The sequence below is a fragment of the Dasypus novemcinctus genome, chromosome 5 (assembly GCF_030445035.2).
Source record: "Dasypus novemcinctus isolate mDasNov1 chromosome 5, mDasNov1.1.hap2, whole genome shotgun sequence".
In the NCBI taxonomy this organism is placed as follows: domain Eukaryota; kingdom Metazoa; phylum Chordata; class Mammalia; order Cingulata; family Dasypodidae; genus Dasypus; species Dasypus novemcinctus.
The window spans coordinates 112,164,308-112,180,752 of NC_080677.1; the positions used below are offsets into that span (position 1 = coordinate 112,164,308).

The 16,445-nt window shown below is 38.7% G+C and overlaps 1 protein-coding gene across 1 annotated transcript in view; it reads left to right on the top strand.

Annotated features, from left to right (window-relative positions):
- The window catches only part of EXOC4 (exocyst complex component 4), a 909,491-nt gene that overhangs the window by 25,321 nt on the left and 867,725 nt on the right, over positions 1 to 16,445 (top strand). Inside the window, exon 3 of the mRNA XM_058297373.2 lies at positions 9,468 to 9,662. Within this exon, the coding sequence (XP_058153356.1) occupies positions 9,468 to 9,662 (195 nt within the window). The remainder of the gene's footprint in view (positions 1 to 9,467; positions 9,663 to 16,445) is intronic.

Consider the following 16,445-nt stretch of genomic DNA (forward strand, 5'->3'; position numbering starts at 1 on the left):
TATATGGATTTACATTGTGTTGGTAGACTCTTATGTCCTTGAGAATAGTTTGAGCTGGCAGATTAATTTAACTCTCCTTTAAAAACTTTTTTATACCAGTCAAGTACATTTGGAACTTTTTCTAGAGTCAAAAAATACATGCAAATAAAATACCGTGTATCATTGTTCAAGTCAAGTAATGGGGATAATAAACAAATTACCTGGACAGTCCTATTACTGTGTAAAATTGGTAAAAACTAAATGTTATTGCATGAGAACATCTCAGAATCCATAGGCTCTGCCAGTGTCTCTCATAATAATAACTGTCCACTAGAGTAGAAGGACCATAATGGATCAATATGAGTTGATATAAGTTGGGGACTTGTACCTTATAGGTGATGCTTTTCGGTATTTGAATTTGGGTGTTTGTTCATGGTGTATTAGATGGATGAGATGACATCAAGGTAGGCTGAAGGGAGAAAGCAGTATTTTCTCGATTGTGATGTTTACACACTTTACATTTCATTCCAGTTTTGGCTGCCTTGTTGGTGCTAGATCAAGCTCTTAACACATTTTTCTTACCTATACATGGAACTAAAATGAATATGATTATACAAGTGAATTTTTTAGAATATAATCATTAAGTATTGCAACATTCATTAACATTTAAATAAAATTTATTTTTTTCCCTTTTATATGAAAGTATACCTTGAAAAGTAGATTAGAATGGACAGTAAACTTGGTTAACATAAAAATGGTCACAGTAGAACAACTTGGCTTTGGTAGGAAGCTATCTGTAGGCTAAATATATTAATAAGATGGAAAATGCTGGAAGGGAAAAAAACCTTTGTGCTTCTAGAAATGGATGTACTAAATATCGGTCAATAAAGAGATATCATGATTTAAAATCCAGGCAGTAGTCTGGAGTGCATTAATGCAGTCACAAGAAAACCATTAGGTGATCTTTCCAATAAGTTCAACAATATTTAGATTATTATTTATATACTATATCCAGATACTGCAATTCAAAAGGCAGGTATTGCTCCCAGAAAGAGTGATACAGTGAGTATTTAAGAGAATTTAAGACCTTAGAATAGCCGCTAAAATGAGTAAGGGAAAAGAAGTTGGAAAATAAGAATTTTAAGGGTAATTTAAAAATGATTTATAGTTCAAAAGGGCTTTAAACAGAATAGTGAGCGGTGTTTGTGAATTCTTTCTTTTTTAATTTTATTTTTATTTTTTAAATTTATTTCTCTCTCCTTCTGCCCTCCCCCCAGTTGTCTGCTCTCTGTGTCCATTCGCTGCATGTTCTTCTGTGACCGCTTCTATCCTTATCAGCAGCACTGGGATCTGTGTTTCTTTTCGTTGCATCATCTTGTCGTGTCAGCTCTCCGTGTGTGCTGTGCCATTCTTGGGTAGGCTGCACTTTCTTTCACACTGGGTGGCTGTCCTTACGGGGCACACTTCTTGCACAGGGGACACCTCTGTGTGGCAGGGCACTCCTTGCGCGCATTAGCACTGCACATTAGCCAGCTCCACACGGGTCAAGGAGGCCTAGGGTTTGAACTGTGGATCTCCCATGTGGTAGGCGGACGCCCTAACCACTGGGCCAAGTCCACTTCCCTGTGAATTATTTCTCTCCAAGCACTTTCTGTAAGACTCTAAGGGCTGGACACTTGGGTCAGGAGAATACCCATGAAAATGTGTATATGTAGATTTATGTTTACTACTATTACAAAAAAAAAAAAAAGAAATACCATTTATATTTTATACTTTTAAAATTTAGAATAATGTTAAGTATTAATTTTATCATCTTTTGCTCATGGGAAACTTTTCAGGATATTTTTTGTGTATGATTTCAGTGAGGTGCTTACATATTTTTTGTGTTTATTACAGATAATATACATATTCAAAGGCATTTCCCCCCTTTATCTTACCCTTTATAATTCAGTGCTTTTCTGATTTTATGACTTAAAAGTTATGGCCTGGGGAACAGGTGAAGCTCAAGTGGTTGAGTGCCTCCTTCCTGTGTACAAAGTCCTGGGTTCAATCCCTGGTACCTTCTTTAAAAAAAAAAAAATGATGGTCTTACACCTCCACCCCATGGTCTGTATCTATCAGACTCTCCTGCATATCTCTATGCTCTTTCTCTCACAAAATCTACCACAGTGCTATTCAAATGCCCCAGTTAATTTTCATCCTTTTATCTTTCCCAAGGTAGCACTTTAGGCCTCTTTTTCTCTGGTGTTTGTATCACCTTGTATTTCTATTTCCAATAGTCTCTTGAGCCTGTCTTCCTTATTTTTCCTTTTGCTTACAGTCTTTAATTAGAGTGACTTGCAGTTCTTATATATTGAAACTGGAAATTTTGCTATTTGTGAATAGGGAGGTGATTAGGAACAACTGAATTTACTAGAATTCTGAGGAAAGGAAAGAAACCTGTGTTTAAGGAAGGAATTGTATACTTTGTTTTTGATGTCATGATTTAAACAGCATGAGTTTTCATGGATTTGTTTAAGGAAAAACAAAGAGTAACAGAATCTTAATTATTCTTGTAAATTAAATAGAATGGAATTAAAATATTCTTACTACATTTATACAAGTAGGAAATTATACCAGGTTAGGTATAATGTGGTTCCTTTCTTACATTTTTTTTTTAAATTTATTTTTTATTTATTTCTCTCTCCTTCCCTCTCCCCCAGTTGTCTGCTCTCTGTGTCCATTTGCCGTGTGTTCTTCTGTGACCGCTTCTATCCTTATCAGCGTCACCAGGAATCTGTGTTTCTTTTTGTTACGTCATCTTGTTGTGTCAGCTCTCTGTGTGTGCGGCACCATTCTTGGGCAGGCTGCACTTTCTTTCGCAGGGGCGGCTCACCTTACAGGGCTCACTCCTTGTGCGTGGGGCTCCCCTACACAGGGGACACCCCTGCGTGGCACGGCCCTCCTTGTGCGCATCAGCACTGCGCATGGGCCAGCTCCACACGGGTCAAGGAGGCCCTGCGCTTGAACCGCAGACCTCCCATGTGGTAGGCAGATGCCCTATCCATTGGGCCAAGTTGCTTCTACTTTCTTACATTTAAATGTTGTGTATTGATAAAGAAAGCCCTGCTTCCTCCTTTCCCATTTAAAAAAAAATCATTTTTATTGAGGTATAATTTGCACAGAATAAAAAGGTCATATTTTGAGAGTACAGTTCAATGAGCTTGGGTAAATGTATATACCCTGGAAAGTATTACCATTCCTCCAGAGAGTTCCATCATTCTTTTTTGCAGTCATTTCTCTCCCACACTTTGCCCCAAGCAGCTACTGATTTGAATTTGATCACTGCAGATTATTTTGTCTGTTTCAGAACTTCATATATAAAAGGAATCATATAGTAGGTACTATTATTTTATGTCTCACTTCTTTTGCTCAGCATGTATTTGAGTTTCTTCAGGTTTCTTCTCTTTTATTGCTGAGTAGTGGTCCCAACGCCCACCCCAGATTTTAAAAAAACATTTCTTCATTACTGTGACTTTCCAATTAAAAAAATGGAAGCTACAGGGCAGTTTAGTATTAAAAGTTTTTGTAGCTTCTTAGAGTGTGCAGTTTTGGTTACCTCAACTTAGGGAATCATTTTGGTGATGCTCATTTTGTACACAGCCTAATGCTAAAGTTTTTCCTCACAAATTCTACCTTTCTTTTCATTTTTTTCTTCCATATAGTAAGTAAAAGTGAGAAGTGAGCTGACTGCATTCTGTATGTCTCTAGTGTGAAGTACCATAATGGTCTTTTTCCAATCAGAAAGGAATTTGCCAAGCTTTACTGACACTCTGAGTTTATCCTCCACTCTCTTGATCATGAGCCTAGTTGGGTGTTGTATGACATAAAATTTATTTTTAACTGTTTCCTTAGGAACCATTTCATACAGAGTGAAAAGCTAAGCATTATAGAAACCAGCCTATACAAGTAGAATATCAGAAATCAAATTCTAACAGATTTAAACTAAGATTTAAAATAGAATGAATTTTATAGGTGGAATTCTTAACCCAGGGACCAGGAACTACAAGGGGATCTAGGAATGGCCTTTAGAGGTGTGTTTCAAAAGTCAAATGAGGGAAGTGGGTTTGGCTGAACTGATAGAGCATCCACCTACTATATGGGAGATCCAGAGTTCAAACCCAGGGCCTCCTGACCCGTGTGGTGAGCTGGCCCATGCACAGTGCTGATGTGCGCAAGGAGTGCCATGCCACGCAGGGGTGTCCCCTGCATGGGGGAGCCCCACGCTCAAGGAGTGCGCCCTATAAGGAGAGCCACTCTGCGTGAAAAAAGTGCAGCCTGTCTAGGAGTGGCGCTGCACACAGAGAGAGTTGACGCAGCAAGATGACGCAACGAAAAAGAGACACAGGTTCCCAGTGCCGCTGACAAGAATGCAAGCGGACACAGATGAACACACAGCAAATGGACACAGAGCAGACAATGGGGTGGGAGGGGGAGGAGAAATTTTTTAAAAAAGTCAAATGAAGGGGGGCAGATGTAGCTCAAGTGATGGAGCTCCTGCTTCCCATGAACAGGATCCTGGGTTCATCCCCAGTACCTCCTGAAACAAACAAACACAAAAGTCAAATGAGAACACAAATGCTGATAAACATTCTACCTTATCCCCAACTCCAACACTTCAGAGGCACTGACTTTTATTTTTATTGTTGTCTCAGGGGTTTCTATTTCTATATTTCCAATTTATATGTTTAAGACTTTTCTTCTGATTTTTCTGCTTTAGACATTGTGGTGGTTTAGGGCTATGCTATGTACCCCAGAAAAACATGTTCTTAAATTTAATCCATTCCTGTGGGTGTGAATTCATTGCAAGTGAGACCTTTTGATGAGGTTACTTCAGTTACAATGTGGCCCAACTCAGTCAGGATGGATTCCAGGAGTCCTTTATAAACAGAATGAAATTCAGACACGTAGAAGGAAAACCACAGAGGGATCAGCCAGAAGCTGAACATCACTGGATCCCAGAAGAAAGGGAAAGGAGAGGCTGCCGTGTGCATTGCCAAGTGTCAGAGGAGCCCAGGACCAAGGATCACTGGCAGCCAGCCCCACAATGCCAGTTTTGGGAAGGAAGCATCTCCTTACTAATGCCTCATTTTTGGAATTTTCCTAGCCTTAAACCATGAGCTGATAAAATCCCATTGTTTAAGCTAACCCATTACATAGTATTTGTTTGAGAAGCCAAGGAAAGTAAATTGTATATTGACATTGTATATTGACTTCTATGGAAAATGAAGCTATGGAAAATGAAGATTTAGTCCATTTCCACTCTTCTCCTGCCCACCCCATCTTCCTTCATTCTCCCTATATAGTTAAATCCAAGTTTTTGTTTAAATTGATAATTGGTGCTTGCCTTATTGTAACTACATAATTACAGCTATGCCATGCAGCATACCATGATTACATTTTCTTTTTCTTTCCTTTTATTATAGAGAAGTTGTAGATTTACAGAAAAATCATGCATAAAATAGAGTTCCTACGTACCACCCTATTATTAGTCCCTTGCATTAGTGTGGTACATTTGTTACAATTCATGAAAGAACGTTTTTATAATTGTACTGTTAACTGTAGTCCATTGTTATACACTCCTATGTTTTTCTTCTTATATTTTTATTGCAGTAATCTATATACAACCTAAAATTTCTCCTTTTAACCGTTTTCATATATATATATGTATATAATTCAATGCTGTTAATTACACTCACAATGTTGTGTTACCATCACCACTGTTCACTATCATAATTTTACAATCAACCCAAATAGAAGCTCTGCTATTTAAACATTAACTCCCCATTTCCTAACCCTACTTCATCCCCTGGAAACCTGTACTCTAGATTCTGACTCTGTGAGTTTCCTAATTATAATTATTTATCAGCATGATAACAGAGTATTTGCCCTTTTGTGTCTGGCTTATTTCACTCAACATGATTCTTCAAGGTTCATCCATGTTGTTGCATGCATCAGAACTTCATTCCTTTTTACAGGTATTCCATTGGATGCATCTACCACATTTTATTTATCCATTGCACATTTTCTCTTGTGCAATTTGTTGTTGTTTTCCCTGGAATTAATGATTGAATTGCACTGTTGCCTTTCTTCTGTGTTGGTTTCTGTTTCAGTGGTCTCATGTTTCTTCTTTTCCATTTTTCTCTTGTTTTATGGAGCACATTCTTCAGTAGCATGCTGAGGTATGTGCATGTGAGGTTCTTTTTTTTTTTTTTATTTTGAGAGAGAGAGATTACAGGACTGAAAATGTTCTTTCCTTGCACTTGATTGATAATTTTTCTGGATCATATTTCTCTCTCAGAATTTTGAGAGTGTTACTCCTTTGTCTCGTCTTGTACTTTTTAGTGTTGCTGTTGAGAAAAGTCCACTGCCATTCTGATTCACAGTCCTTTGTATAGATTTTACTCCTTCCTTCCCTGCCTCCCTCCCCCTTGGGAACCTTTTAGGGCAGTCTCTTTATCCCTTGTGAGCTTATTGTCAGTATACTGTCCCTGGCTTGGGTCCTCACTCATTGTCTTGAGCTCTTGGTGTGCCTTTTCCATCTGGAGCCTAATGTCCTTTGTTAAGGGAAATCTTTTATTATTTTATTATATTTTTCCCCCTCTTCATTTTCTCATGTTTTTCCCCTGGGAACTTCTATTTGGCAAGTATTGGACTGCTTGGATTGATACCCTACTTTTATTTCCTATTTCCCATTTCTTTTTGTGTGTGTTCTACTCTTTGTGCGATTTCCTCCAACCTTCTATTGGATTTTTTAAAAGTTCTGCTATCATAGTTTTAATTTCTAAGAGGTGATCTTTATTATTGGAATTTTTTTAAAAAAAAGATTTATTTATTTATTTCTCTGGTTGTCTGGTTGTCTGTTCTCTGTGTCTATTTGCTGCGTCTTGTTTCTTTGTCTGCTTCTGTTGTTGTCAGCGGCACGGGAATCTGTGTCTCTTTTTGTTGCGTCAGCTCTCCCTGTGTGCTGCGCCATTCCTGGGCAGGCTGCACTTTGTTTCGCGCTGGGCGGCTCTCCTTTCGGGACGCACTCCTTGCGCATGGGGCTCCCCTACGCAGGGGACACCCCTGCGTGGCAGGGCACTCCTTGCGCGCATCAGCACTGCGCGTGGGCCAGCTTCACACGGGTCAAGGAGGCCTGGGGTTTGAACCGCGGACCTCCCATGTGGTAGACGGACGCCCTAACCACTGGACCAAGTCCGTTTCCCATTATTGGAATTTTTTAGCATCCTATTCTTATTTCATTGATGTAATATCTTCTCATCTCATATTTCTCTAAGGATATTATTTAGTTCCTTTTTCCTGTTCCCCAAATAGTTTTTGTTCCCTCACCCTCCTCTCTGCAGTACGCTTATTCTTTTTGTTTGTTTTGATGCCATCTTTCCTTGTACAGACTTTCTTTGAATGTCTGATAATCCTTGGCCAACCATTTACATGTAATGGGGAGGCATTACAAAGCTGACTGGAAGCTCAGTGCATGTTATGGGGCTTGCTTGTGATGATTGGGTGGGGACATAGCAGTTTCACTGGTGAAATGTCAGATGTCACTATCTTAGGGTCTTTTCACTTGGATCAGGTCACTTTCCCTAGAGGAAACATAGTGTCTCCTGTGTTAGGGCAAGAAGTCTAGCTGCCAGTGTTATTGGAGCCTACCTACGGAAGGAAGCTGAAGGTCTGGAAGAGGTTCAGTAAACTCACTTTGACTTCATCCTCCTGTTTTCTTTCCAGAACCTCATGTCCTTCCCTCAGCATGTGTGACATTTCCTGGTCTAAACTCTTTCTGATTCAGTTCTCCAGATTGTGGATCTCCTATTTTGGCCAGTGTTGAGGGGGAGGAAATTACTTGTCTCGTGGTTTGATGGGGATTTAGGGCTCAAAATGAACCTTATAGCATCCTTGCTTTCAGTAGATGGTTTCCTCTTTTTTGGTGTTGAGAAACTCCACTCCAAGCTAAGATTTTCAGATTTTTCTGGTTTCCTAATTTAGTTATCCACCATCCTTCCTCTTCTCAGTTTCCAAAATTTTGTTGCCATCTTTTATATATTGCTGCCTTCTCTTCTGTTCTCTCTTTTCTTGCTATTTCATTACTATTATTTTTTAATTCCTTTCCTATCACTTTGGTGAGATTGTAGGAAGGAGTAGAGATAATGGCACCATCTTCATCATATTTTCAAATGGATCTATGATCCCCAGTAAGTTAATAACTATTCCACCATAGTTATCAGGAGAGATTTCAGAATTCCCTATTCACTTCCATTGACATTGGAGTATTTCATAGAAGTATGATTTAGATATGGTCTTTAAGCTGTAGGAATGGATTAGACTGCCTCTCAAGAAACCTTCTAATATTAGCGTTCTATCTTTATGTTTTCCATGCTTGTTGGGAAAATGCTGAAATTTGGTTTGTAATACCAGATGTATAGTGTTAGTAAGTATATGTATACTACCCCAAATCTCATAGATGATTATTATAGATTTTTTTATTATTGTCAAAAACATGACAGTGTTTCTGGGATAATGGAAATATTTATATATTGATGAAGGTTTTTATGCATTTGCTAAAACTCATCAAGTAGTACATTTAAGATATGTTCATACATAGAGTTTTCCTTAGACAAAAAAGCAGAAGCAAAACTCTAAATATGTGTTGTACTCTACTTTAAATAAAAAACATTAGGACTTTCAGAAGTATGTGAAAGCAGTCCTGTGAATTGTGAAAGGTCGTGGTTCTTTTTATGCTTCCATGTTATAAAATTGAAAAAAATATCACCTTTTATTTTATTATGTTGTATCTATGCTGGGACTATACTGTGCAGAGCTACAGGAATGCTGGAGATTGTTTTATTTAATATCTAAAATTCAGAATACATTGCAAAAAATAATTTAGTCCTAGGTTTGTCTTAATTCCTTTTATTTTGTGTTTCTCTCTTATGTATCTACTCTTTTCTAGAAACTGAGCTTATTTTTTTCTTATTTAGTTGAGATGAATGCCCATTTCCTTAGTTGGAAACTTGAGTTCTTTCCCCAGTCTAGCTGATAGGTCACTTCGGAGGGACCAAGTGACCTATCAGCTAGATTGGGGACAGAATAATAGAATAGCATACTCTCACGTTAGTCATTTTCCTTTTAGGTATATTAACATTTGTGTGGTACTTCATATTAACAGTGTGCTTTATATCCTTAGTAATTTTTTCTAGGTAACTCAAAGATTGGGCAGGAGTAGTTTCTCATTTCATGGAAGAGAAAATACAATTACAGGGAGTTGGAGGTGCAGCCAAGTTGGTCAGTGTCAGTACCAGGATTAGAAATTTGCAGTCAAGGAGATTAAGTGTAAGTGGAATTAGTAACTGTTAGAAATAGTAGTACCTGATGGGGACTCCTTAACCATATTATGGGTTTAGACTGGCTAGATTTTGGACTGACCCAAGTTTGAATCTGTCCTATTGTAGGTAAAAGAGAATCTGCTTTCATGCAAGATGTTGTTACATTGCAAAAGGGATGAGCTTCGGAAACTCTGGATTGAAGGAATTGAACATAAGCATGTCCTGAACCTGCTGGATGAAATTGAGAATATCAAGCAAGTGCCTCAAAAGCTGGAACAGTGCATGGCCAGCAAGCACTATCTCAGTGCCACCGACATGTTGGTGAGAGAATAGCCTATGCCAATGAGCATTTCTGCTAAGATGTAAAACCGCTCCCTTTTGTTCTCTGAGTCCTGTAATACATGTAGCCCATTACAAACTGCCCTCTTGGGATTCACAAACCCTCGCATGTGAAGCCTGGCTTGTGTCCTTTTATAATTCCAGTATTTGAATTGATAGGTGATTGTTATGTATATATTGACTGCCTTTGCAACAGTGGCAAGAGGTATCATGGTGAGAAACCAGTACTTAAATCATGTTGGAGTGCTAGTGAGATGTTTTCTAAGCTCACTAAATAGTTAATGACTTTCATTTTAAAGAATGAAATGTACATAAGCACTTTTGGAGATTTTTACACTTGATGTTCTACAAATTAATTAAAGGATTTATTTACATTAGGACTTTGTTTTTTTTTTTTTTTTTTTGTTTAATTGGAAGACAGAAAGTAATTTAGAAGAGTAATACTGGAAGTACCTTTGTCAAACAAGAGTATTCTACAACCTAGGCTTCAGCCTCTATCTGGCTCATTGTGTTCTGCTACGTTTTGAATTAGAAATGAAAATTCACAGAATGTTGCAATTGGTGGTACATGTTGCTAAGCCTTAAGAAGATGAATAAAAAATAAAAGCACAGATTTTACTCCCTAATATTCCTAACTTTCCCAGGGCCTTTGACTCTTGGAGGAGTCTGCTCTATATCCCCTTACTTCTACACCGCCACCACCCATTTCTGTCTCATTTAAAGTTGGGTGAGGACTACAAAGTTGTCATGGGCAGAGACTCTCAGTAGAGCATAGAACTAGAGCCCTCTACTTTCTATTGTTTTCTTTCCCTCAGTGTCTGAAAGCCCCTTATCTTTGTCTCACCAAATCAGATTGGATATAAACTGGAAAAAAAATAAACTGAGGAGAATTGTTGGGGGAAACAGGTTAAATGACCTAGATTGTTTTAATTCATTCAGACTTTTAAGAAGCATTTGGTAATGTCTTCATTATTAGAAGCTTTTAAGGCAGCCAAGGGGTAAAAGGGGACCATGTATTAAAACATGGCTATGTGATAGGAATGAATGGTCAGTTTTCACAGTGGAAGATTAATAATAGTCTGCCTTGGAAGGGGCAAAATTTTGGTTATTTTAAGTACCTTGTTCAAAGTGGCATCATCCTTTATCATGACTGTGGGATATCCCAACAGAAGAAAATTAGTCACCTTTCAGCTTTTTTTTTTTTAAGATTTATTTATTATTTATATCTCCCCACTTCCTCCATTGTCTGCTCTCCGTGTCCATTCTCTGTGCGTTCTTCTGTGTCTGCTTGTCTTCTCTTTAGGTGGCTCCAGGAACCAATCATGGGACCTTCTGGAGTGGGAGAGAGGCAATCATTCTCTGACAGCACCTCAGCTCCCTGGTCTGCTAAGTCTCTTATTGTCTCTCCTGTGTCTGTTTTTGTTACATCATCTTGCTGCATCAGCTCTCTGCGTTGGCCAACACTCCTGCATACAGTGGCACTCCTGCACGGGGCTGCACTCCCTGTGGGCCAGCTTGCTTTCACCAGGAGGCCCTGGGTATCAAACCCTAGACCTCCTATATGGTAGATGGAAACCCAGTTGTTTGAGCCACATCCACTTCCCACCTTTCAGCTTTGTTGGTTTTTACATTAGGAGTCATTTATTCATGTATTTTATGTATATCCATTTGAATTATGTTTTTTTGTTTTTGGAGTGGTCTTGCTTTTAAGCAAGTGCCACATTTTAAAAATAGGTCATTAGAATTTACTTGTGTTAATTATGTTCATTTTAGGATTTCAGATTTTTGTTTTCATGCTTTATTACTTAGGGGCCAGTTTATTTACTTAAAGGCTAATCAATAGCAAGTGTGGTTCTTTATTTTTTGACTTAACTTTCTTAAGGATTTCATTAAATACTTCTTTAAATTCTTGGTTTTAAGTTAAAGTTACAAGTTACAGTTCAACTCTAGTTAGCTTAGGTAAAAAATAATTGTTTGACTCTTGTAACCAGTCTGCTAAGTGTCCAGGAGTATATGTTGAATGCCACTGTATGTTCATTCTGCATGTCATCTTCTTTGCTCTACTGTAGACTGCTTTCATCCACTTGTAGGGGTGGCCTTGGATGTTGAGGGAGATCAAGAGGTATAGGATGTAGTCTACATCTTTCCAGCATTTCAAAGGAAAATATATTTTTTTCTAATTTAGAGTTCCTGGAGTAAGACCTAGATTTGTCCAGCTTGGGTACTATGATCTTCAGTTCTAACTGAAAGCACGTGGTTGAGGTGGTGGTGGGTGGGGTGGGGAGGAGGCGTGGTCATGCCCAGAAAAGGGTGAGGGTAGGAGGTATGTTTCTCAGAAGAAGTGAGAAATAATGTTGCATTGAGGAAACAACTCTTGCCTACTCTGTACCTTACTTAACTTGATATCTCTTGGATCATGGGGTGAAGGGAAATTTTACATAAGAAGTCAGAGGCAGTGTAACCATCATCAAGAATTAAGAAGACCCAAGGGGAGCAGATGTGGCTCAAACAATTGGGCACCCACCTCCCATGTGGGAGGTCCCGGGTTTGGTTTCTGGTGCCTCCTAAAGAAGATGAGCAGATGCTGCAACCAGCAAATGCCTCAACCAGCAGATGCAGCAACTAGCAGGGAGCGGCAGTTGGTTGGGCATTCGCCTCCTGCATGGGAGGTCCCAGGTTTGGTTCCCGTTGCCTCCTAAAGAAGAGCAGACAGACGAGGTAGCAATTTTGGGGGGTGAGGGGGGGTGGATAAAAAAAAAGAAGACCTGAGATAGAGATGACAAATTTAAAGACTATTTTGAAACATTAGGCATAGTTTCAGCCTGCAAAGAATTTTTGGTACTGTATAGGTTGTTTGAGTTCTTTCCTCCTTTTAAGTACTTTGATCAGAATGGGTTGATGTCTGATGAGAGAGGAAAGCTTGGTTGTTGGGGAGGTGGTAAAGGACTCAGAGAAGCAAACATTTTAACTTTTGTGACAAAGAGAGTGGTTATTATTTATAGGTTAAGTATTGGCAGTGGCAGTGAAGGTGAACAACTGTGGAGTTTTCCTGATTGCCTTAGTGAGGAAAGGATCTTCCTTATCACTTAACCTCTATCCCTCCAATTTTAAACTGTACGTATTAAACAGATGTAAGGGAAAGAATTGTGATGTTTTCGTAAATTCTTAAGGAGAGGAGAAAGTAAAATATTTGTACTAGAACGAATATATACCTTTTGCTTTCAGATATTTTAATGTTTTCTTAAATTTATTTTTAATTGTGATAACATATATGTATCATAAAATTTGCAATTTTAACCATTATGGTATACATAATTCAGTGGTATTAACTGTATTTACAATGTTGTTTTACTACCACACCACTGTCCATTACCAAAACTTTTTCATCATCCCAAACAGAAACTCTGTACTCATTAAACAATAACTCCCCGTTCCTTTTCCCCCCAACCCTTGGTAACCTCTAATCTACTTTCTATCTCTATGAATTTGTGTATTCTAGATATTTCATAGAAATGGAAATCATACAGTATTTGTCCTTTTGTGTCTAGCTTAATTTAGCATAATATTTTTAAGGTAAAACCATGCTATTTTAATTACTATAACTTTATCTCTCCATTGCTGATGAAGCCAGTCCCTCCCCTTGCTGTTAAAAATTGTGCTGTTCTTGGTCCTTTACTCTTTCTGTATGGATTACAGAATCAGCTTGCCAAATTCCATAAAAAGTGTGGTGGGATTTTGATCAGAATTTAAGAGAATTCCATCTTTGCAATATTGACACTTCTTATCTGAATATCTGAGAGGGTATGTCTCTCATTTATTGATATCTTCAATTATATCCTTCAATAATGCTTAGTAAGGTATTCCTTAGAGGGCTTACCCATATTTTGTTAGATTTGTTTCTGGATAGCGTATCATTTTTGTTGCTCTTTTAAACATCTCTTTATTAATTACAGTTTCTAATTATTTGTTGCTGGAGCATAGGGATATGCTTAATTTTTCTTTTTTAATTGACCACAAACCTATTCCCAGTCATGTCTGTCTGGAAAAAAATGATGACATTCTTTAAGGTTTGGCTCAAATTTCATCAACTCTCTGAATTTTCCAGGTAGTTAGATGCTTTTCTTGTTTCTATAACTTGCATGTATTTCATTGAATTATAATTGCTTTTGGTTAGTCATTGAGTACTGGGGCTGTCTCTTGTCTATTTTTGCCTGCCCTGTACCTAGCATAGTGCAGGTTATATAGTTGGAGTTCACAAAACATTAGCCAAATGTTGGAGATTTGGACCCGAAGGGTATCGGGAATGAAAGAAAGAGAAAAAGGGAGAGGGAAACAAAGAGAAAGAATGAGCAAGAGAAAAAGAATGAGAGAGCTTGGATCAGGGGGTCTGCGAGTAGAGGCTCCTCAGACAACTTTATTGTTCACAAGGGGCTCTATATATACCCCAGTCCACACGGGTGAAACCATCAACATTACTCATAGTTTAAGGGATTAAGAAAATCTTATTTCAAGGTTTAAGTGTTCCATTTACTACACAAATGTTATCTGCTCATCTTTTCTTTCAGCCTTTCACAGCTTCATCCTGTTTGCCGGGAACTCTTAATTACCGCATTCCTTAGAGTGCAAGCGTAGCCATGGACACAGCATGTCTCCCTGAGAGGCCACTGTGCCTCAGTTTCCAACAGCCAAATAGGTGACTATGTGAAAGAGTTTAATCTGACTAAATAGAGAAAAAGATGTGTCCTCTCTTGGAGCTCTGGTCTGTCTTTCCTTGACTAGTTGGCTTTTTTTTTAAAAAGATTTATTTTTTATTTCTCTCCCTTTCCCTGCCCTGTCCCCAGTTGTCTGCTCTCTCTGTCCATTCGCTATGTGTTCTTCTGTGTCCGCTTGTATTCTTGTCAGTGGCACTGGAGATCTGTGTCTCTCTTTGTTGCATCATCTTCCTGGGTCAGCGTTCTGGGTGTGCGTTGCCACTCCTGGGCAAGCTGCACTTTCTTTGCACTGGGCGGCTCTCCTTATGGGGTGCACTCCTTGTGCGTGGGGTTCCCGTACGTGGGGGACACCCCTGCGTGGTACGGCACTCCTTGAGTGCATCAGCACTGCGTGTGGGCCAGCTGATCACATAGGTCAGGAGGCCCTGGGTTTGAATCCTCGACCTCCCATTTGGTAGGCAGATGCTTTATCCTTTGAGCCAAATCCACTTCCCTGGTTGGCTTTTTTTTTTTAAGATTGATTTATTTATTCATTTCTAACCCCCCCTTGTGGCTTGTTCCTTTCTTTGCTGTCTCTTCTCTGTGTTCATTTGCTGCTCTTTTTTTCTGTATCTGCTTGTCTCCCTTTTTTGGGTCATCTTGCTGTGCCAGCTGTCTGCGGTGTGCGGGCCGGCAGCTGTCTGTGGCGTGCGGGCCAGCTTACCTTCACAAGGAGGCCCTGGGATGCAAACCCAGGGCCTCCCATATGGTAGATGGGAGCCCAAATGATTGAGCCACAGCCACTTTCCCCCTGGTTGGCTTTTAATGGCAAGGTTGTCTAGGTCCTAACATTTCCTTTTTGTAATATGACATGAACAACAATAATTATAACAATAGTATTTATTGAGCACTTACTATATCCTGGTATCATTTTAATAAGTACATTACATTTGTTAGTTTACTTTTCATAATAACCCTAGATGGGTTTCTAATATGATCCCCATTTTACAGATGGGTTGTTGCTTTGTGTGATTTGGGGAGCAGTTGGCATATTCCAATATACAATGAAGATTTCATTGGGGCAGGATTTTAGGTGCACTTAAAAGGTTGGAAATATTCTTTGATTTGTTCCTTTGTATGTGAGAGTGAATAGTAAGGCCTATAATTGCTCTTTCAGTGGACTTCATATGAAAAAATAATCACATTTCCTTTCCCCATGGTTATGTGCTATTAGAAGTAAAATCTACTTAAGGCATCTCAAGTGTCCCAATGGAAATCTTTGCTAAAAGACATTAGAGGAAAGTGAAGACCAAACAATCCAGTCTTTCAAAACCCTTTGACTTCTTCGGATTTGTTTATCAAAAGATTTTGCATTTCCATTTTAAGGCAGGTGCAGATGCCTAGTAAATTTAATCCCTACTCAATATAGGTCAATAAATCCAGGATAAATAAATCAGTGGCAACCCATGGCTCTTGCCAGCTCCTGTTATCCTTCTTTCACCATCAGACTGGTCTGGTTACCTATAGGCTTGGTTTCTAGATAGAATATTTATTTCTTCTTTTTATATGATAACCTGAGTATTGGATAAAATAATTTAATTGTCCTGACAGGGAATGTCTGCAAATAGGCCTGGCCTTTTGTCTCCTTCTTCAAGGTAAACAGCTGCTGTTGGCTTATGAAAAGCCAAAAGTGATCCAACAAGAAACGCGTATCCATCACATTGAAATCGGAGACTTGATTAATATTGTAGCCTGTAGCTTTGCGATATGTATGGTTTAAATTAGACCTTTGCAGTCATTATGCTGGGTTGATGCAAGCACATTAATGACATAATTTCTGGTTGCTGCATCACATTTCTGCAGTCTGTCCTTTGTATTCCACTCACATTAATTGAAGTAATTTTGCCAGTGAAGCGTGTTGCAAACCTCTGCATTTAAATTGAAATTTTAATTCCCTTATTGTCTTGCAAAGACAGCTGAAGATGCCTTGTTACAGGTTTCATTATCACTCAAAACACTCCAACTGCTGGTTCTAATGTACAATAACTGATTAATTCTGCAAAGAATTATTAAT